Raw genomic sequence first — 23,015 nt, 5'->3', positions numbered from 1 at the left:
AGGCTTACTCGTCATAACAGACTCAAAAAATAACCGGGTTCCGAAATTCTTCCGTCGATCTAGCTTCAGTGAAACACGGAATGGGCGGATCAGTTCACTTTGCATAATATTGCAGTCATCAAATCAGCTCCTCCTGTCATCAACGAAGTAGTTGACTGATTGGATCACAAACATCGGTCTAGCGCCACCCTTTCGTTAGAAACCATAAATGTCAGCATGCAGCTTTAGAACCATGCATATATCTCCGGCTGCATGTATTTTCAGTGGTCCAAAGATGGACGCCGCTTTGGACAGATTGGTAAGTTAAAGCACTGATTTTCACATTTATGCGTATAACATTTATCGTGTGTTATAGGATATAAAGCTACATCAAATGGCGTTCATCTTTGTGTTCATACTTTTAATACAGAGACATAAAGTGAATGACAAAGGTGATACTGCGGATATGTGGTTGTTCAAACAGCCGATTGCTGTCATCTGTAACTTTGAGGATGAACTCGGCCGAATGCCTTTGTACGTATTCTAAGCATTTCTCTCTGGGCACTTGTCGGCATATTGTCTTGATCAAAATTGTCGCGCAGATAACAGTCGCATTTCAGCCGCAACAAGTTTAAATACTGTATTCATAGTAGTCTCATAAACAGCATAAAACTTTGTTACGACCCTGTCTAGGGGTTAGGGTGTAACAGATGAAGGGAAAGGGAAAAGGGGAACGAGGGGAAACACAGGGTATGGTGCACAAGGGAACACACGTGGACAAAGGGGATATTTTTATAGCTTTTTATATTTTTTATTCACGCAGGACAGACACAGAACAAATGATCCAGGTGTGTAAAACTCAGGAGTGACTATTGCCAAAATAATAAACAAAACCCACTTACCAAACACAACCCCTATCTAGCTTAACTAAGTGCGAAAACCAAACAACAAGTGTTAACCCTTACTCCCTATCCAAAAACAGTCACAAAAACTTCCAAACAAAACCGGCAATCACTCCCTAAGCACCAAACAAGCACACAAAACATACACACAGTAAAGCGTCAAAGTTAGAGGGGCGCGCGAAGACGTAAACCAAAAACAAGCAAAAGATCGGTAACCAGAAATCAAGCAAAACCGGGCGAAAGTACAGAGAGGGGTAAGGCAAAGAATCGTTAGTCAAGGAAATCAAAAATCATACACGAGTAATCAAAACCAAAGAAAGCAATCCACAATAATCAAGAAATGAGCTAAGCTCTCGAAGGGTGTCCTGGACCGGCTCTTATCCTTCTCCGGACGGAAATGACGAAGGCCAAACAGGAAACGAAGGCGGGGTCCGGAGGTGGAGGCGGGGCCAGGACAGGTCGAGCGGGCATGGTCGTGGGCGGAGTTCGAACGTGGAGGCGGGGTAAAAAAAGCAGCACGTAACAACTTGTATAACTATAATTTTTGCCCCAGTTAAACTAACAGTATTATTTTATTAATTGCATTTTCTATGTTAATATGACGCTTTGCAGAAGCTTGTTGCTGTACAGCACGGAGTATTTGCGCCTGTTCTGCTATAGAGGGGTAATGGACATCCACCAAGAAGAGCTGCTGCAGAAAACGTGTTGTTTCATCAAACAGCTGGCAGCCTGCGTGAGTATCTCCTATATGTGACCTCACCGCGGCGGATTCTAATTAACCAATGCACGATTTAGACTGTATTACCCCTTTCTCCTGTATTCTCAGTTAGCAGGAAAGCCATCATGCGTGTTGGAGCTATGTGTTTGGCTTTCTTATATCTTAAGTATATAATTGCCATTAAATTTAAATTTTTTGTTCATTTGTAGAACTGGAATCTGGAATTCACGGAATCAGGGCTTCCCCTTCTATAGTGGACGCCCCACCAGCAGCCAGCTAACTACCATGGGATGATGAACTCCTTAATTACCGGTGGATCGCTGTATCAGTGGGCCAGGAGCAGCTGCTGCTGATCTCAGTCTGCTTCTGAAGAGGACATTTTTTCAGGATCAAGACCACTCTGATTAGCAACAAATGAAATGACATTCAGCTTTAAAATGATATCATGCATGTTGTTGCGATCGCCGGCCGGCGAGCAGTGAAGCAGGAGAGTCAAGCCGGTTAGACGGGCAAACGGGGTTTATTGAAGAACACAGGACTGACGGCGACTAAACATTACAACAAAACAATGACGGATCTGGGAAAGACTACCTCAGACGAGGACTAAATACAAAAGACAAGCTAGACATAACAGGACTCAGGTGATCACAATCAGGGCTGAACACGAGGTAACGAGGTGGGCGTGGCACACATCGGGATCGAACGGGGGTGCGTTTCTCGAACAACGACGGAAGTTAGCATTAACGATGCATCGTACTATGGTAGTTCAAACTAACCAACATCCGACCAACGACTGTTTCTCGAAACCGTCGTACCACAGTTGTTCGAACCACGTTAGTTAGTTAGTTAGTTAGGACTTATGTAGTTGGAACTACAGTGGTTCCAGCGCTGATTGGTCAGACTCACGGCTAACCTACCGTAGTTTAAACCACAATGGTTCCAGCGCTGATTGGTCAGACTCACGGCAAGTCGTGCGCAACAACTAACAACGCACTTTCACAGCCGGTCGCGTACAAACACTCGCGAACTGTGTAAAATATATAATAATCACACACACACACACACACACACATGTATATTTATTTGTGACATCAATTTCTGTCAGTCACATAACGCCAATAAAATGAAAATTAGCAATCGCGGAAAAATAATGCGACGCTCCTTGGAGTGATAAACAGAATAACTTTTATTCCGACGTTGTCGCTTACAGAATATTGTTATACTGGCTGACTGGAATACACAGGTGTGTGTAATAACCAAACATTACAGACGTAATTTCCCGAGAACAAAGGCATGGATTCGTATCTGGCCGCTGTGGTGTCATTCTGCTAACATTACCCACCCCTGTGCTAATTAATACTTTGCAGTCTGAGATTTGCTCACTACAGACAGTTACCGTACTTATGACCAGAGACCCACACAACAATTACGTTTCAAACTACATTTTCAGACAACTTCACATTATATGTGACCGTAGAGCTAAATTATTTCTTATTAGGTATTAAAGATTATTAAATTTCTTACTTACACGGTGACTATACCCTTATTGCACTGTATTTTCCACCATCGCTGACGAATTTACATATAACTACGCTTCTAACTACAGCTCGTGAGCTGTAGTTCGAACTACACAACTTAACGACAGTGTTTGCGAACGTTCGTTCGAACTATGGTTTCGAGAAACACCTGCGTCGTTCAACGATACATCGCACCACGTAAGTCCGCAGTATCGTTACCTATGTAGTTTGAACTATGGTTTCGAGAAACACCTGCGTCGTACTTACATAGTTTGAACCACGCAAGTTGCTAACGTAGGTAGCAACGATGGTTTCGAGAAACGCACCCCGGAGCGGATCGTGACACATGTTTACTTAAGTTCTTAAATTCCTGCCTCTTTGTAATTAATTTTTCCGTATCCGAATATGACATATTTGATCGTGTCTTGGGAAGAGAAATCCCTCCCCGTTTTAAGCCACACAAAGTGGCATTAAATCAGATATTTATTTTTCATCTCTCAGATGTTTATAAAATGTAGACATGTATGTGTGTGCTCTGTAATGTTTTCTACAGTTTCCACTGTAGAAAAAGTTAGAACACCCTCATCGTTACAGAGCTTCTTGGTGGAGCCTGTCTTATTTAAACCACAGACATTTAGCTTGGTTATTCGATGCCTTACGCCCATCGTTTCCGGTGTAGGCTTCCGATCACCGCCACCCTGCATAGGACAAGCGATATGGAAGATGAATGGAAGAATGAATAGGCTACTTTTAAACATAAATCATGTTTAAAATTTTGAGCCTATTTTATGTATTTTGCGTGTATTTTATAAATTGTACCACTAGAAATAAAATGATGCACTCTAAGTAGCGTGAAAAGTGAACGTTACCTGGATTTTACAATTCTATGCACATTTATTGTTGAAATAATTTCGTTCTAACCTACCAATTATCATTACTATCATCATTATTGGTGGTGTTGCTAATTTATTATTATTATTATTATTATTATTATTATTATTATACTTTTAATAATAACTACGTTACAGTGAGGTGATTGGCTAATGAATGAGTATAACCAAAACCCCATTGTCGTGCTGCCACAGTAAATGCATGTTAGAGTAAATCGCAATTTTCATTTTCATACATCGTTCTAAAGCAAAAACTCATATTAACAGATAACATTTATTTGTCTCTCAGCTCGTGCGTGAAAGTAAATAAATGATTATGCAAGTAACTCTGCGAATGTTAAAAAGTTGAATTAATGTGTACAGTCCTGCTCCACCTATAGTTACGGCACAGCGGACAGTGATATTCAATCGAATTATTTGCTGGTGTCATGTTTTGAGTTTATTAAAAAACGTTAAATTTGAATGCACGATGGAAATCTGAATAATTTAATCATTTTAGAAAGATTAAGCTGCAATGACAAAGAAAATATTTAATTCACGTTTGCTGAATCCTGTTACAGAATACAATCAATGGCGGCAATATCGTTGACAAGATATATCCCTCATCCCTGTAGTATACTCGTAACCACAAGAAAAATGCTGCAATACTACAGCGAGCACAATATATAACTCGTCTTATTACACGCACACCGAAGCGTAGAGGCTAAAAGACAAGCGGGGCAGCATTGGGTTAGGGAAGAGAAAAGACATGATTGGGCGTGGAATTTAGAAAAACATTTCCTCTTAATAGGGCCACAAACAAAACACCACCTATCTATGTATCTAATAAAGAGCCGTGTTTCCCCGGCAAGTAAGTGCTGGCAGCTGTGGTTACCAGAATAATTTTGTAAAAAAATGCGGTAAAAATGTAAAGCTTTATAATACAGCCTATCAATTTCACATACTAAAACTGTAACATTTTACATAGTGAATTTGTAGATTCAACATCTTCTTTCTGTTAATTTAGCAGGGCCATGCTGCTGTTGTACCAGTTATTTCAGTATAATTTACATCTAATCGTTGCTTATTCTTCACTGAAACCAAGTAAACTTTACATGTAGTTGGTGGTTGTTTTACATTGAAATTGAAATCCAGTAAAATTTACAAATGTTTCTGTAAAGTTGTTTACACTTGTACAGTTTTTTTGCAGAATAATTCTGGTAACCACAGCTGCCAGCTTTTTTCTGTAAATACAGCCGGCATTTTTTTTTTTACAGTGCACCGTATATATTTAGCGCGGATGATTTGACCGTGTATCGGTAAATCGCGGATAGTTTGACCGCATTACGTAATCTACACGTCTCGTGTTTGCTGCAGGAACCTACCAAGCCTTGCGGCCAGAGAGATCGCTTAAGTTGCTCAAAGGTATTTTCCCATAGAAATGGTATAAATATGACTTTAGGATAAAATATTGCCTGGAACCATTTTTTTTGCCAAATAAAAAACGTATTACAATTAACGTTTAATCAAAAATATACACGCATTTAAAAAATCTTTGGAGAAAACAAAACTCCCTTGCTAAAACTATCATTCATAGTTACTTGTGGTCATTTTGATTTTCATAAGATCTGGTTTCTCGTCTGACTTAACATTAGAACGTAACATACTTCTTGTTGAATCATTGTCAGCAGAGGAAGTGGGACTGAGTTTGTGGCAAAATAGACAACATACCCTCCTTTTTCCATCCCTAAAAAAACAGTGATTTGCTGTTGGCACATATGTATCTATTATTACACAATGGGGTGTTGGGGGTGTGGAATTGTGCTTAAATATCATCATCCAATAGAGGAGAACCTGGCAGTGAAAACAACAACAACAACAACAAATTTATTTTTGTATAGGGCATTATCACAACATTACATCGTCTCAAAGCGCTTTACAGCATCCCCACCCAAAGCCCCCAGTGAGTAAGCCATAGGCGACAGTGGCAAGGAAAAACTCCAGAGAAGGAAGAAACCTTGGGAGGGACCAGACTCAAAGGGGGAGCCCATCCTCCAGGGGCCGGCAGGGAGAGTGAAATACAGTAAATTTTGAGACACAAACGGGGAGCAGGGGGGAGATGACAGCCGGTGCCAACGCTCCCTCCAATCACCAGGCAACCAGAAGGCAGGGAGCGGGTCATACAAGGAAGATGACACAGGCAGAACGGCAAAAACCTGCCTTACTGAACCAAGCACAGGAAATAAAAAACCAGACGGAGGCACGACACATAAGGAATAACTTCAACCATTTTGACTTAAATACTCCATTCATTACAATAAAATCTAAAGCATTTAGCCCTCCTTCTTGATAACTTTCAATTGTATCACTGCTTATAATATACTGACATTTAATTTTCCAAATAAATAATATACAATAACACGTGCAGTTATTGATGTCATGATACAACATTCTAATTAAACTGATGAATTTTTGAATATTTTTGTACCATTGGAGATACATTGTTGTTTGTACCTTAGGGATGAGGGTACAGCCCCTGCCACAAGCAAAGGGACAAATCTTTACCCATTTTACTAAGAGTGTAGGAATAGGCCTATTTGCACGCTCACTTTTAACGAGGGATTTCATTGGTTAATTCACGGCTTATGACAGATCTCAAAGTTCCAGCCCATAACATGTTTATAATTCATTATTATATCTGGTTGATTCTTCTTTCGTTTCACATCGAATACAAAAGGACGTAAAATCATCCCGCTAATTCTAAACTTGGCATGTTTCACGCTCCACCCATATTGGAAAAAGTATAGGCGTATGGATATCCATCCATCCATTTTCCAACCCGATTATCCTACTGGGTATCCTAATGGGCACGAGGCAGGGAACATGATCAGCATGCAGCATGATCGAAGGGAGGCCTATACAAAGAAAGTGCCCCCCCCCCCCCTCCACCCGGGAGTGGACCCGTGGCAACCGGAGAGTGGCAGACACCCCCGCCCAGCCCAAATCGAATCCCCCAACCTGCCTAGAAGGGCCCAGAGCGTCCCAAGATTCCCCAGACCGCCCGCTAGGGCCCCAACACGGCGCAGCAGAGCCAAGGACCACCCGGCCTGCAGCCCACGAGAGGAGGCCGCCCACACCGGCCAGGGCCGCCTGCATCCCCCCCATGATGGATCTTTCACCCGGCAGGCCACCCCACCCGCGCAGGGCCAGAGACAAAGAGTTGGGGGGGGGGGGGGGGGCTCAGCCCCCATCGCCTCCGCATCCCATGTTAGTGTAAAGTGTGTGTGTATACTGTATGTGTGAGAGAGTTGTGTGTTTTTGTCTAATAAAAAGCAAATATATTTAAGTACTGCGATCTCTTTAATTTTAATTAAAATCAGACTCCCCGATAAAGGTTTAGTCCCCATTTCATAAATCTCTAGTGCCGCTCCTGCCAGGAAGATGAACACTATTTTCTTTTAATTTATAAATACATTAAAAATGAACAATGAATTGGTTCTATTGTTTCTGCGTGTTTCCAAAAAAAAAAAAGTAAAAGTAAAATCTTAAACAGTCGGACCCTTGAGCGCGAAATCGAAACACAGGCAGTCCCCGGGTTAATAACGCCCGACTTACGGCCCAATTCGTATAGGCTACTTACGAACGGACTGCATGTATATTAAACATTGTATTAAAAGTTCGGGTTAAATCGGGTCCGTAACATGGGCGTCGTCCGGTCGGATCCCTAGCTGTAGCCCTGAGTATTTGAAGCCGATCCCCGAGTATTATAGCCGATGCCAATCTTCCTTCAAAAACAAAAAAAGTTAAGTGTCATGTAAATTTGACTTAGCCCCTTATCCTTTTAATAGCTAAAAACTACCCTGGGATGAGTTTTCCGAAGTTTTATGTTTAAAGATATAACTTCCGAATGACGTGGCGTTAAAAAGGCTTCGGGAAGCTCACCCCTGGTTAGTAGAAGCAATTCTCGGTGTCACAGGAATCACTGTAACACTTGTTTCCTGATGTGATTTCCTGCACCCCACTGTAATTTGTGTCCTGCGTGTAGCTGTCAAGTTACATGGACAAGAATCGCCCACGCTAAATGCGGGCTTTCTGAAAAAAGTGAAACTAGGTCTAATAGATGAGCCTACTTAGCGTGGAACAAATGAAGAAACAAACAGGCTACATAAACGAAAGTGGGAAGCCAATTAAGCTTAGGTGGTGCTTCCGGGTCCATCGCAAAAAGTTTTAATAAAAAAGACCCAACATCTTGTTTCCAATAGATTCCGAGGGGGAGAAAAATAGGTCCAATTCTTACCGATTCCCTTGGGTCGCGCTCATACAAAATGATCAATTAGTAAACTAAACTAAACTAAACTAAACTAAAAAAAAAAAAAACTGGGTTCCGAAATTCCAAGGCATCTGCAGTTAATATTGCAGTTATTCGTCTGACCGGCTAGTCCTATCATAAATGTCACTTGACTAAATACGACTTTTCGGATTAACGTCCCTCCCATTTTTTTGCTGCCCGAAAAATATGTATTTTCGACTGCCTGAAAAATGGCTCTAGCGCCGCCCTTATAAATTTGGCCTAAGTTAAACTAATCGCCATATTATTTTAATTACCTTTATCATGTTAAAATCACGGATTTTTCATAGAACATAATGCGTTTAAGTTATAATGTGAAGATGGCAAATATCACAAAATAAGCTGGATTTTTGTGCCTTCGCTTTGCAGAAGCTTGTTGCTGTACAGCACGGAGTATTTGCGCCTGTTCTGCTATGGAGGGGTAATGGACATCCACCCAGAGGAGCTGCTGCAGAAAACTTGTTGTTTTATCAAACAGCTGGCAGCCTGCGTGAGTATCTCCTATATGTGACCCCGGTCCGTGTACGTGAGTATAATTCGTTTTTCAACTTTAGACGGAAAAAACTAAAACGAAAAAACGGTTCGTTTTCTCCATTTCGACTAGACCAATCCCAAAGGGAAAATTGGAAAACGGCTTATTTCGCGTTTATTAGTTGTCTGTCTTAAGAGATCAGAAAACGCCTCGTATTCCGTTTGTCTGGAGGTAAGCGGGGTTATTGGTGTCCCTTCTGTCATTGGCCAGGTACATCGCGAAGACCACGCCCCCCCCCCCCCCCACAAGGTCGTTACAGAATACGAGTTTCGGGTCTCCCCTGAGAGTCTCTTAATGCTGTCATTGAGGAATTCCTAGCTCGCCTGTGAATTAATACATTGTACAACCCCTTTTTGCCTATAGGACAGCACGTCTCCTATAACATTTCACAAGGTTGGAGAATACAGAGAGAGGGATCTTTGTCCATTAGTCTTTGCAAAGTCTCTCTAGATTGTCCAGGGTCCTGGGTCCTCTCTTATATACTCTCCTCTTCAGCTCACCCCGCAGGTTTTCTATGGGATTTTGGTCTGGGGACTGAGATGGCCATGGAAGAAGGTTGATTTTGTGTCTGGTGAACCATTTCTGTGTTGATTTGGTCATATGTTTTGGATCATTATCCCGCTGAAACACCCAGTGACAACCTATTTTCAGTTTTCTGGCAGAGGCCATCAGATTTTTATTTAAAATGTCCTAGTATTTCAATGTGTTTATGATGCCATGCACTCTACCAAGGTTCCCAGGGCTATTGGAAGAGAAACAGGCCCACAGCATCACAGGTCCTCCACCATATTTAACAGTGGGCATGAGGTGCTTTCCCGCATATTCGTCCTTTGTTTTACGCCAGACCCACCATGAGTGTTTGTTGCCAAAAAACTCAATCTTAGTCTCATCTGACCAAAGCACACTGTTCCAGTTTAAGTTCCAGTAGCGTTTAGCAAACTCCACACGTTTATATCTGTAACTGTAGGACAGTAAAGGCTATTTCCTGGCATGCCTCCCCAACAACCAGTTGTTTTAAACTTTTTAATTATTGCTCTGACTGTAGATACGGCTAAGTTTAGGCGAGTAGCTATTTTCCTGTAGCCATTTCCTGACTTATGAAGAGCAACACACCTCTGCCTTACTTGAATGGCATGTTCTCTTGCCATTCCCATTTTGAGAGGTGAGTAAGACAAATGGGCCATGACGTATTTACACCCCTGAGAAACAGGAAATCATGGATTACTAAAAAGTTGCTAAACATTCTGATTAACAAGAAAGTAAGGAATAAATGACAAAAATGCTTCAATTACATTTATTTCATAGGACTTCTTAGGGGGCGGTGTGGTGGTGCAGTGTTTAGCACTGTTGCCTCACGCCTCTGGGACCATGTGTGTGGAGTTTGCATGTTCTCCCCATGTTGTCGTGGGGTTTCCTCCAGGTACTCTGGTTTCCCCCCACAGTCCAAAGACATGCTGAGGCTGATTGGAGTTCCTAAATTGCTCATAGGTGTGCATGTGTGAGTGAATGGTGTGTGAGTGAATGGTGTGTGAGTGTGCTCTGCGATGGGCTGGCCCCCTGTCCTGGGTTGTTCCCTATCTCGTGCCCGTAGCTTCCAGGATAGGCTCCGGACCCCCCACGACCCAATGTCATTCCTCAATGACAGCATTAAGAGACTCTCATATGGAGTTAATTTTGTGCCAAAAGTATCAATCAAAATTTTGAAAACCGCAAGCAAATCATTAAGTATCAGAATGAAAATTTGTATTACAAATATCAAAAAAGTCTAATAAAATCATTTTATCCTTCTTCTTCTCTAATTTGTTTTGCTTCTGGAATGTTTTTCTTTGCTTTTGGATTTTTTTTGCAGGAATATCGAATATGAAGCTAATTTAACTGCGGTGCCCCAGGTAAACTTGACTTAGCCCCTCATCTTTTCAATACTATAGCTAGAAACTTCCCTGGTCAGCGCGTTGGTGGAATAGCTAAAGTTAATGAACTGGATGGGTTGGTGACATTTTATGAACGCGAAATATGTGTTGCATACACCGATTCCTAATAAAAGTACACTATTGTAGAACTACAAAGATGCAATTCCATGCTGTAAACTGGCTCCGGAGCTTCCCGCCATGTTGCTATATTCTGAGGCATCATGTAGTGGGCGTGCTCAGATGGTTATAGGCGTGGTCAGTGTAAATTCCAACTGACCAATAGACGTGTAAGCTGCTAAGGCCCGCCCACCCGTTAAAACAGTGCCAAAAGTCAGAAGCAAAAAAACATTCCAAAAGGAAAAAAAAAATCCAAAAGCAAAGAAAAATATTCCAGAAGCAAAAAAAAAAATCCAAAAGCAAAGAAAAACATTCCAGAAGCAAAACAAATTAGAGAAGAAGAAGGATAAAATGATTTTATTAGACTTTTTTGATATTTGTAATACAAATTTTCATTCTGATACTTAATGATTTGCTTGCGGTTTTCAAAATTTTGATTGATACTTTTGGCACAAAATTAACTCCATATGAGAGTCTCTTAATGCTGTCATTGAGGAATGACATTGGGTCGTGGGGGGTCCGGAGCCTATCCTGGAAGCTACGGGCACGAGATAGGGAACAACCCAGGACAGGGGGCCAGCCCATCGCAGAGCACACTCACACACCATTCACTCACACACCATTCACTCACACATGCACACCTATGAGCAATTTAGGAACTCCAATCAGCCTCAGCATGTCTTTGGCCTGTGGGGGGAAACCAGAGTACCTGGAGGAAACCCCACGACAACATGGGGAGAACATGCAAACTCCACACACATGGTCCCAGAGGCGTGAGGCAACAGTGCTAAACACTGCACCACCACACCGCCCCCTAAGAAGTCCTATGAAATAAATGTAATTAAAGCATTTTTGTCATTTATTCCTTACTTTCTTGTTAATCAGAATGTTTAGCAACTTTTTAGTAATCCATGTTTTCCTGTTTCTCGGGGGTGTAAATACGTCATGGCCCATTTGTCTTACTCACCTCTCAAAATGGGAATGGCAAGAGAACATGCCATTCAAGTAAGGCAGAGGTGTGTTGCTCTTCATAAGTCAGGAAATGGCTACAGGAAAATAGCTACTCGCCTAAACTTAGCCGTATCTACAGTCAGAGCAATAATTAAAAAGTTTAAAACAACTGGTTGTTGGGGAGGCATGCCAGGAAATAGCCTTTACTGTCCTACAGTTACAGATATAAACGTGTGGAGTTTGCTAAACGCTACTGGAACTTAAACTGGAACAGTGTGCTTTGGTCAGATGAGACTAAGATTGAGTTTTTTGGCAACAAACACTCATGGTGGGTCTGGCGTAAAACAAAGGACGAATATGCGGGAAAGCACCTCATGCCCACTGTTAAATATGGTGGAGGACCTGTGATGCTGTGGGCCTGTTTCTCTTCCAATAGCCCTGGGAACCTTGGTAGAGTGCATGGCATCATAAACACATTGAAATACTAGGACATTTTAAATAAAAATCTGATGGCCTCTGCCAGAAAACTGAAAATAGGTTGTCACTGGGTGTTTCAGCGGGATAATGATCCAAAACATATGACCAAATCAACACAGAAATGGTTCACCAGACACAAAATCAACCTTCTTCCATGGCCATCTCAGTCCCCAGACCAAAATCCCATAGAAAACCTGCGGGGTGAGCTGAAGAGGAGAGTATATAAGAGAGGACCCAGGACCCTGGACAATCTAGAGAGACTTTGCAAAGACTAATGGACAAAGATCCCTCTCTCTGTATTCTCCAACCTTGTGAAATGTTATAGGAGACGTGCTGTCCTATAGGCAAAAAGGGGTTGTACAATGTATTAATTCACAGGCGAGCTAGGAATTCCTCAATGACAGCATTAAGAGACTCTCAGGGGAGACCCGAAACTCGTATTCTGTAACGACCTTGTGGGGGGGGGGGGGGGGCGTGGTCTTCGCGATGTACCTGGCCAATGACAGAAGGGACACCAATAACCCCGCCTACCTCCAGACAAACGGAATACGAGGCGTTTTCTGATCTCTTAAGACAGACAACTAATAAACGCGAAATATGCCGTTTTCCAATTTTCCCTTTGGGATTGGTCTAGTCGAAATGGAGAAAACGGACCGTTTTTTCGTTTTTGTTTTTTCCGTCTAAAGTTGAAAAACGAATTATACTCACGTACACGGACCGACCTCACTACGGTGGAGTCTAATGGACCACTGCACGATTTTGACTATATTACCCCTTTCTCCTCTATTCTTGGTTAGCACGGTTGCGTTTTCTCTATTATACCTTAAGTGTATAGTTCCAAATAAACTTACGTTTTTGTTTGGTTGCAGAATTGGAATCTGGAATTCACGGAATCAGGGCTTCCCCTTCTAGTGGACCTTCCGCCAGCAGCCAGCTAACTACCATGGGATGATTAACTCACTATCTGAACAGTGAGAAGTCTGAAGGGATGGACGGGCTACCTCGATAATTACCGGTGAATCGCTGTATCAATGGGCCAGGAGCAACTGCTGCTGCTCCCAGTCTGCTTCTGAAGAGGACATTTTTTCAGGATCAAGATCACTCTGATCAGCAACAAACGAAATGTAACATTTAGCTCTAAAATTGTATCATGCATGTTTCTTTGTTTTTACATTACTGCCTCCTGTAATAATTTTTGCGTATCCAAATATGATTCTATTTGAGGTCCGTGTGCCTTTGCGATCATTCGTTATTCTATTTCCAGAAGTAAAACGAAAATCAAAAAAGAAGTCATTTTGTTGCTATTTCGTTATACGAATAAAAGAAAAATGAAGATACAGCTTTATTTTCCTATCAGAATATTTTGCAGTTATATAATGTTTGAAACAAAATAATTTGACACATTGTCTAGTCTTATTTTTTTCTAACGGTAATTTAACATTAATTGGCTTATGTTTTGACCCGGAAAAGGTTGGACTTGTGACTACGTTATTAGTCCATTCGTTTGCTCGGTAAGCGTGACTGCAAGCATGGACAATTATATCCTTTTTAGGGACCACAAACGGGTCACCATGAGAGAGGATGATATGACGCTAGATAAAATTGGAAGAATTTTCCAGGTAATTAATTATTGTCGAACAATTAAGGATCGTGTTCCTGCTAGACACTTCACTTTCCAAGTGACGTGTGGGCATGCTAGCTAGTCATTCTAAAAAGTTCGGTAGATTTAATAGATTTTTACACTTAATTTACAATACTGACTAAGTTCCAAAAGATGTATTATTTAAAATGCTTGATTACTACAGTAAGTGCAAGCCAATCATAATTTTTCATTTTAATGAACAACCTAGGTATCAGCACAAAGCCTTTATTTAACGGAAGAGTCAAACACAGCCATATTCCCGTTGTCCACGGGGATATTCAGCACGTTCAACCTTACACCACGGGCTCATTATGAAGTTCACGGAGACGGTGCTAATGTGGATGCAAGCACCCCACCACAGTTCACAGGCGCAGGCACCACCCAGCGCTTCTCCTTTTCCCGCCCAAGTGCTGCTCTGGGTTCACCCGCTGCTTCAAGTTCATTTGCCGTTTCTTCTGCTGTTCCTCCACGAGCCTCGATGACTCGCTCATTTCAGCGGTATGTTTAACTTCAGTTCATTCATGAATATTAAAGTAAAATCCATAGTTTACTCTTAGATTTTTCTTACCATGCTGTCTCTTTTCATTAATGTACCGTGTGTGTGTGTATATATACATATAATGTGATTTGTGCTCAAGGTATTGACAGTATTTTTTACATCATATTCTAGATCTGTGTTCATTGCTGACTCGGTGAATGGCAAACTAAGACCAAGCAAAATGGTGGTGATCCGATTCTTGGAGAGCGAGGCTACTGTGCTGGGCATACTTAGTAAAGTCCAAGAGGCTCTTGGAAGCTATGACCCATTAGTCCTCACAGATGCACAGGGTAATGAAGTTCTAGATTCTGAGGGAACAAGAGGTACAGTTATATTTTATTTAATTTAAAATTTGTGTGGACTACAATAGAAATACTCATTTATGTTCTTAGCTAGTTCTAATGGAATGTTCCTCACATGTACACAGAACACACTGTACACTGTTAAGATCCTGATATTTTCATAAAATGAATGTCTCAATTGTAAACACTACAGAAATAAGGTTTTGTATCTACTATCCTGTAGACAGAGAAATGGGGAAAATACGTAATTTTAATATTATGTATGTTACATGTATTTCTTATTAGTGAAATCTGCTAATGTTTGTTTCCCCTCCACAGGATCCATCTACTGGAAACAAAATGCCCGCAAAGTTATTGCTGTAGCAGAGACTGAATTTGCAGAATTGCAAAGTGGCAAAAGAAGAAGATCAAGGTAACTACCCTTTATATGGAACAAAGTGCTTCAAATTAGACAATAATTAATTACATCTTTACTAGAAAAGAGGATGACACTGCCGGCCTGAACGATGTCTATGAGAAGATTGAAGAGGTGATTCTTGCTGCCCAAAGTCTTCCGGATGTGACGGTGGCAATTAAAAGACTTTCTGAGATGACCAGCAGAGAACAAGTGGCATGTATCTTAACAGAAGCACAGGCTGAGCAAGTGCGAGCTGCTTTCAGCTGTACTGTGTGCAAAGGTATGTAGATATTTTACTTCATCTTCTGTATAAAATTATCTGGAACAGATTTTTTTCTCATTTGCCTCATTCCTTTTTTATTTTTAGGGCCAATGAATGAACCTGTTTTTTCCACCTGCTGCAAAAGCCTAATAGGTTGCAAAGTATGCATTGACCAGTGGCTTCAAAATGCATCACAGTGTGTGAAATGTAGAGAGGAAAACTTCAGAACCAATGTAATTACTGTTGCTGGCCTGTCTGAGGGATTGTTTGCCTTGAAGGATGTCATGAATGTGGATTAGGTGCTGCATCTATAGACCACACTTTTAGGTTAAGTAGCCTATTTGTTAAATTGTTTATTATACAAGACTTTCTGAGATGACCAGCAGAGAACAAGTGGCATGTATCTTAACAGAAGCACAGGCTGAGCAAGTGCGAGCTGCTTTCAGCTGTACTGTGTGCAAAGGTATGTAGATATTTTACTTCATCTTCTGTATAAAATTATCTGGAACAGATTTTTTTCTCATTTGCCTCATTCCTTTTTTATTTTTAGGGCCAATGAATGAACCTGTTTTTTCCACCTGCTGCAAAAGCCTAATAGGTTGCAAAGTATGCATTGACCAGTGGCTTCAAAATGCATCACAGTGTGTGAAATGTAGAGAGGAAAACTTCAGAACCAATGTAATTACTGTTGCTGGCCTGTCTGAGGGATTGTTTGCCTTGAAGGATGTCATGAATGTGGATTAGGTGCTGCATCTATAGACCACACTTTTAGGTTAAGTAGCCTATTTGTTAAATTGTTTATTATACAAGACTTTCTGAGATGACCAGCAGAGAACAAGTGGCATGTATCTTAACAGAAGCACAGGCTGAGCAAGTGCGAGCTGCTTTCAGCTGTACTGTGTGCAAAGGTATGTAGATATTTTACTTCATCTTCTGTATAAAATTATCTGGAACAGATTTTTTTCTCATTTGCCTCATTCCTTTTTTATTTTTAGGGCCAATGAATGAACCTGTTTTTTCCACCTGCTGCAAAAGCCTAATAGGTTGCAAAGTATGCATTGACCAGTGGCTTCAAAATGCATCACAGTGTGTGAAATGTAGAGAGGAAAACTTCAGAACCAATGTAATTACTGTTGCTGGCCTGTCTGAGGGATTGTTTGCCTTGAAGGATGTCATGAATGTGGATTAGGTGCTGCATCTATAGACCACACTTTTAGGTTAAGTAGCCTATTTGTTAAATTGTTTATTATACAAGACTTTCTGAGATGACCAGCAGAGAACAAGTGGCATGTATCTTAACAGAAGCACAGGCTGAGCAAGTGCGAGCTGCTTTCAGCTGTACTGTGTGCAAAGGTATGTAGATATTTTACTTCATCTTCTGTATAAAATTATCTGGAACAGATTTTTTTCTCATTTGCCTCATTCCTTTTTTATTTTTAGGGCCAATGAATGAACCTGTTTTTTCCACCTGCTGCAAAAGCCTAATAGGTTGCAAAGTATGCATTGACCAGTGGCTTCAAAATGCATCACAGTGTGTGAAATGTAGAGAGGAAAACTTCAGAACCAATGTAATTACTGTTGCTGGCCTGTCTGAGGGATTGTTTGCCTTGAAGGATGTCATGAATGTGGATTAGGTGCTGCATCTATAGACCACACTTTTAGGTTAAGTAGCCTATTTGTTAAATTGTTTATTATACTGTGTTCTCAGTGTTCAATGAGACCCTAGAACAGGAATATATAACTTTTTTCTTTGTTATATACATAAGATTACTGCATGTGCCTTTTAGTTAAGTTTATAAGATAGAGCACTGCATCTTTAAAAGGGGAATGATTTTTGTTGACTGTGCTGTTTAGCAACTCTGCTATGTCAGGGTAAGTTTCGGTGAAAACCCGTTCAACAGTAGCCTTCTGTTCTTCGTATGTGAAAGGGTCTGTTCCAAATGATGAGTCAGTTGTTAAGGTGCTTCTTAGTTCCTCATTGTAAAGGTTGGCTGCTTCAGATGCATGAGGCAGTAACACTTCTGAGACTTTTTTTGGACATCCACCTCCTGCTAGTTGATTTGGGATTCCTTTTCCTGTAATTTAAATTTTTGTGTTAATAAAATAACAAAACGTGTTTCTGAATCATCTATGTTTTATATAATTTATCATACCAGGGATTCTGTGTTCATTCCAGGCCTCTACAACTCTTTTTATTCCAATCTTGCACAGTTGGCCCGTCAAGTTAGACACACAATATCTGCTGATGTTACAGTCCATGTCAAGGAGTTCTTGGTCAGTCAGATGGATCAGAGCTTCCTTTAAAGGGTAATTGACCCTGCTGTTTATCTCAGGCCAGAGTCGCTCAACTTTATGATTCTAGAGGAGACAGACACAAATATGAATGTGTACACTAACAGTCAAAGGTTTTTAAATGAAAAGCAATGTCAGGGCTCTGTAAACCTTTGTATAAGATATTTCTTGCTACAACAGTCATTTGAGATATTAGCAATGTCTACACTGCATTTCTTATTGTAATGGACATAAAGTGCTATTTTTAAGTTACACCAAGCTACTGAATAGCTGTGAATGTAAAGCATAGCCTTTGTGGGAAACAGTGTTAGAATGAAGTTTCCATTTCCAACACGGACACTAATCTATTAAAGACAAAATTAGAGGGGCTCATGAAACTGCCAAAATTTGTCCACAAAAGCCATGGAATTATAAGTAAATATAACATTTAAAAGTACAAATAGAACATTTTTTTACCTTTGTTGATGTTGTTTGACAATATGATGGTTTGTCTTGATTGTGCCTATAGGGTGCAAGGATTTCCTGTATAAAAAGTGACAAGTAGAATTCCTTGCCGTGGTCGACTCTGACCTGATCCCACAGCCCATAGTTGACAACAGCTGACCTAGGAGATGTCAGAAATGTGTTATCATTAAATACTTGAGGACTGTTTGTTTGCCTATGATACAAAATGAGATTCAAATGTAACGTTTTCTATTGAAAACAGTAAATACATTACATATATAACAAAAGTAAAATAATCAAACCAAAACAAACCTGTAAACTTCCTCATAAATAGTCAGATTATTCTTTACCGGCATTGTTGCATAAGCTACAACTTTGCTGCTGTACCCATCTACAGCGATAACATGGGTCACCCCAAACATTGCCAGTTTTTCATTCTGATCTAAATGAACTTTATGACCCATGTATGCAGCATGATAGGGCACTGGATTGAAGTTTCGGAGACCCTGGAAAATAAATGAAACCATGTTCATAAGTGGAAATACAAAATGATGGTGTATATCATACTGTCAGTTAATGTGAAACATTGATTAAAAATCAGCTGGATATTTTTCCATTGACATTCAAAACACCAGGTAAGTTCTGTTCTTTACATTAAGTTATACCTGGATCATCTAACGGAGTGCAGTAGAAAATATCATATATTCTCTGAGACAAAACAGAGAAAGCAGCGTTTCAGAATTCAACACCTCCCTCGGGCCAGTAGTGGTATTTGTGCATTTGCATTATGGCATTACCTAGCTTAATAAAGGCCCACCTCAGAATTAAGTAAATTAATCTCCGTTTTATGCTTAAATCTTAATTAGTTCAGACATAGGCATACCCTAGATCTCGTTTCATGATAGGGCCTGTGAATTCCACGCAGAGCTCTTCCAACCCGATGTTCCGAAGCAAAAATTCCTTTAGACGCCAGGTAGCCAGTCATCATTTTTCTACCGAAGGTTGGTCCAGTCTTCACAAAGTTATGCATAAAGTTAATAACCTATCCGACATGGAACTATTTGTTTTTGTTGTAACCATTGCTTACCTCTGTGATTGCTGTCGAAACATCAATTTCCAACTGTGCGTCGGATACTCCCCGCTTGAGATTCTGAGCATCACAAAACCGCCGTATACTCATCACAGAACATCCGCGTCCCACGCCAATATTTTGAAGATGTTGGGAAATATCTGCATGTGTGGCATGCCTTCTCAGCATGTCAGAAATAATCTCGGAATACGGCTCAAGTGAAACCATGATACGCATTTGAATTATCCAAAGATAAGGTGGCAAAGTTAAGTCTTTCCGGGGCAACCAGTTCCCCCTCCCATTCTGAATTTCTATATACCGTAGGAAGGATGTTTCTTTTTTTATAATTGTATTTAAGCATTTTATATTATTCTAAGATCGTATTAATTTAATAATAAAAAAAGAATGGGAGGATATTTATTTAGTAAATTCCAAATGATATATATTTTTTATTTCCTACTGAATATACCACTTCTTTTTTGATTTTCGTTTTACTTCTGGAAATAGAATAACGAATGATCGCAAAGGCACACGGACCATTTGATCGTGTCTTGGGAAGAGATTTCCCCTTTTAAGCCAAACAAAGTGGCATTAAACCAGATATTTATTTTTCATCTCTCATATGTTTATAAAATGTACCAATTATTGTCATTACTATTATCATTATTATTGGTGGTTGCTATTTTATTATTTTTATTATTATTATTATTATTATTATATTTTTTATAATAACTACGCTAATGAATGAGAATAACTAAAACCCCATTGTCGTGCTAACCCAGCTGGCATTTTAACGTGGAGTCAGCGTTGAATCAACGTCAGGTGTCAGTGTTGGATAACCGTTGGATTTTGTTTAGATTTTGCAAATCTAATCAACGTTGAAATAGCAACGTCATTCCAACGTCACGTTTGTCAACATAGGTGAATTTGCCAACATTGAATCAATATTGATTTTAGTTTAGATTTTGCAAATCCAATCAACGTTAAAATTTCAACGTCACTAAAGTCCTGCTTTTCAACAGTTTATTTTGTTAAACTGTTTTCACTAAAGTACTGATGTTTTCAACAGAACAAACACCTTGAAATGGATACATAAACGAGTTAGTGGACATGCAGAGTCAGCTAGGACCAGGGTGACCAGATAATCCATGTCAGGGAGGACACTCTGAGCTAGTACAGGTATTGTAAATTACCATTTCAATTAAACGGACCTGGATTTCACTTGAGCACTGAGTTCTTGCTGTGTGCTGATTGGTCAGTCTCCTGTAATCATGCATGTTTCACTAATGCTAATGTGAAACAGCTGGATGAGTCTTTCAGTCAAGGAAATAAACCAGTCAAAGCACAAGAAGAGCTGAGCTATTTAGCCGAGCACAGGAGCCTTTCAATTTGAAAGTAGTTTGTAAAACCCGAAGTAGCTCAAAGTGTCCTCCCTGACATGGATTATCTGGTCACCCTAGCTAGGACAAAGCCAATTGGTAAAAGCAAGACCAGGAAGAAGATTAATAAAGACATTTCACTGATTAAAGAAACATGCTTTATTACGTAAAACATTTTACACAAACACTTGTTGAACTAGAACAGCCCAAACACTGGGCCACATTGAACATGGCTAGTTATTTTTCCATTTTTCTGCCACCGCCACCCATCCTCTCTGGTGCATATTTTAAATATTTTGCCATGTGTTCATTTATTTTTGTTGTTGTAGTATCAGATGAGCTGAACACCACGTCTGAAAAAAAAAAAAAAAAAAAAAAACTTTGTTTAGTTTATTTTTAAACCTGTTTTACAAATGAGGACGTCCCCAAAGGGAGTTTTTGACAGGTTTATCTCACTTTTGGGTACAAATTTGTCCACAAAATATAGTTAAGTCACACACACGGACACAGCGCTTCGCGGTTAAATTAACTTCTGCCCACATGCACGCGCGCACACACAGAACGTTCGGTTGGCGGTTTTTGACAGTCACACACACGGACACAGCGCTTCGCGGTTAAATTAACTTCTGCCCACATGCACGCGCGCACACACAGAACGTTCGGTTGGCGGTTTTTGACAGGTTTATCTCACTTTTGGGTACAAATTTGTCCACAAAATATAGTTAAGTCACACACACGGACACAGCGCTTCGCGGTTAAATTAACTTCTGCCCACATGCACGCGCGCACACACAGAACGTTCGGTTGGCCGTTAAACGTCTGACCATACACACAATACGTATTAATATGTGGGCCAGAGTCAGGCACACTCAAAATGTATTCAGGAAAGTTCTAGTTACCGCCAGATTCCGTCCAAAACGGTCCACTGTCAGACAATCTTCTAGCCTGAAGATGAAGACGCAGACCCACTTCGCGCATGCGCAATTGTCTGGGACCGTCAGAGCCAATAAAATCCAGTTCTAGTCACTGCCATTGTGTGATGGACAACCGCCGTCCTGCAATCAAGTCCTTGTATTGCTCTCAGTAAAAAAGGGCTTTTTTATGCTTTTATATTGTCAACAACAGTATGTGTCATATGTCATATAAAAAAAAATATTCACATACCTCAACAAGAAGAACATAAAAAAAAGAAATAAATATTTATTATAAAAATTACATAGGATTACAATGCAATTTTTACTTTAGGTCAGCACCAATCCTTCTATTTTATTATTTCTTCTTCTTTGTCTTTCGGCTGTTCCCTTTCAGGTGTTGCCACAGCGAATCATTTGCCTCCATCTAACCCTATCCTCTGCATCCTCTTCTCTCACACCAACTAACTTCATGTCCTCTCTCACTGCATCCATAAATCTCCTCTTTGGTCTTTCTCTAGACCTCCTGCCTGGCAGTTCCAACCTCAGCATCCTTCTACCAATATATTCACCATCTCTCCTCTGAACATGTCCAAACCACCTCAATCTGGCCTCTCTGACTTTATCTCCAAAACATCTAACGCAGTGTACGGTGTGACAATATGCACACAAAAAGCAATATATAGGCCTACATAAGAATGGAAGCTTGTTTCTTATATGCAACGACTTGAAAATTTACAAATGCAACAAAATAAAATCTTTTCCAGTTTCATGCTTTGCCTATTTGCACATATTTTTTACTTCTTAGAAGTATTAATCCCAGCTGGCATTTTAACGTGGAGTCAGCGTTGAATCAACGTCAGGTGTCAGTGCTGGATAACCTTTGGAATTTGTTTAGATTTTGCAAATGCATGGTTGTAAAAATAATGTTGATTTGACGTACAACTCAAATTTTATTTATATTTCTATGTTGAATCCATAGTTAGTTAACAACACCATTTCAACCATTTGGTATTCAACGTTGTTTTGACGTTGAATTAATGTTTTTTTATAAACTGACATTATTTCAACCACATTTAAACGTTTAAGGTCGGTCGAATGCCAGCTGGGAATAAAGTAAATGGATGTTAAAGCAAATCGCGATTTTCATTTCCACACATCGTTCTAAAGCAAAAACTCAAATTAACAGATAAAATTTATTTGTCTCTCAGCTCGTGTGTGTAGAAGTAAATAAATGATTATGCAAGTAACACCGCGAACTCCATGTTAAAAAGTTAATGTGTGCAGTTGCGCGGGACATTCTAAAACGCTTACGTGAAAAATCTTAATGGGGTTTAATGTTCCAAAGCAGCGACCAATAAACACCAAATTTCTCGCAGATATAGCTGATTATAAAGACTTTCACTTGACAAAAAAATCAAATCCAAAATGCTAGGAATATGGACTTTATCTCACGTTA

At 40.1% G+C, this 23,015-nt stretch overlaps 2 protein-coding genes and 2 long non-coding RNA genes across 8 annotated transcripts; 2 read left to right on the top strand and 2 right to left on the bottom strand.

The window, feature by feature from the left end:
• Positions 1–408: 408 nt before the first annotated feature.
• On the top strand, positions 409–1,977 carry LOC140593284 (uncharacterized). Its single transcript, XR_011993546.1, has 3 exons — positions 409–513; positions 1,494–1,614; positions 1,809–1,977. It is a non-coding gene; the product is annotated as an uncharacterized lncRNA (long non-coding RNA).
• Positions 1,978–13,543: 11,566 nt separating this feature from the next.
• Positions 13,544–17,585, top strand: LOC140593283 (uncharacterized). 4 transcript variants are annotated; one of them, XR_011993545.1, is made up of 8 exons: positions 13,544–13,939; positions 14,171–14,460; positions 14,633–14,823; positions 15,121–15,214; positions 15,280–15,479; positions 15,567–15,924; positions 16,012–16,814; positions 16,902–17,585. XR_011993545.1 is itself a non-coding variant. In XM_072717304.1 (6 exons), exons 1-6 carry the CDS (start codon positions 13,850–13,852, stop codon positions 15,758–15,760), a joined length of 1,059 nt encoding a protein of 352 aa, XP_072573405.1. In that variant the 5' UTR covers positions 13,544–13,849; the 3' UTR covers positions 15,761–17,585. The 4 variants fall into 4 exon arrangements, 1 of the variants encoding a protein (XP_072573405.1); XR_011993544.1 differs by having other exon boundaries at positions 15,567–16,369; positions 16,457–16,814; XR_011993543.1 differs by having other exon boundaries at positions 15,567–16,814.
• Positions 16,690–19,512, bottom strand: LOC111838688 (uncharacterized). Of its 2 annotated transcripts, XM_072717302.1 has the most exons (6): positions 19,285–19,512; positions 19,081–19,209; positions 18,510–18,703; positions 18,210–18,357; positions 17,615–17,819; positions 16,690–17,536 (listed from the first exon to the last, which is right to left on the bottom strand). In XM_072717302.1, exons 1-6 carry the CDS (start codon positions 19,501–19,503, stop codon positions 17,229–17,231), a joined length of 1,203 nt encoding a protein of 400 aa, XP_072573403.1. In that variant the 5' UTR covers positions 19,504–19,512; the 3' UTR covers positions 16,690–17,228. The 2 variants fall into 2 exon arrangements, with proteins under 2 accessions (XP_072573403.1, XP_072573404.1); XM_072717303.1 differs by lacking the exon at positions 19,081–19,209.
• A 1,277-nt stretch (positions 19,513–20,789) lies between these two features.
• Positions 20,790–22,660, bottom strand: LOC140593282 (uncharacterized). The gene is made up of 2 exons (XR_011993542.1): positions 21,545–22,660; positions 20,790–20,998 (listed from the first exon to the last, which is right to left on the bottom strand). It is a non-coding gene; the product is annotated as an uncharacterized lncRNA (long non-coding RNA).
• Positions 22,661–23,015: the final 355 nt, after the last annotated feature.

Source organism: Paramormyrops kingsleyae, chromosome 10 (assembly GCF_048594095.1).
Source record: "Paramormyrops kingsleyae isolate MSU_618 chromosome 10, PKINGS_0.4, whole genome shotgun sequence".
In the NCBI taxonomy this organism is placed as follows: domain Eukaryota; kingdom Metazoa; phylum Chordata; class Actinopteri; order Osteoglossiformes; family Mormyridae; genus Paramormyrops; species Paramormyrops kingsleyae.
Note: the sequence above shows the minus strand (reverse complement) of the source record. Positions and strands in the feature narration are given on the sequence as shown.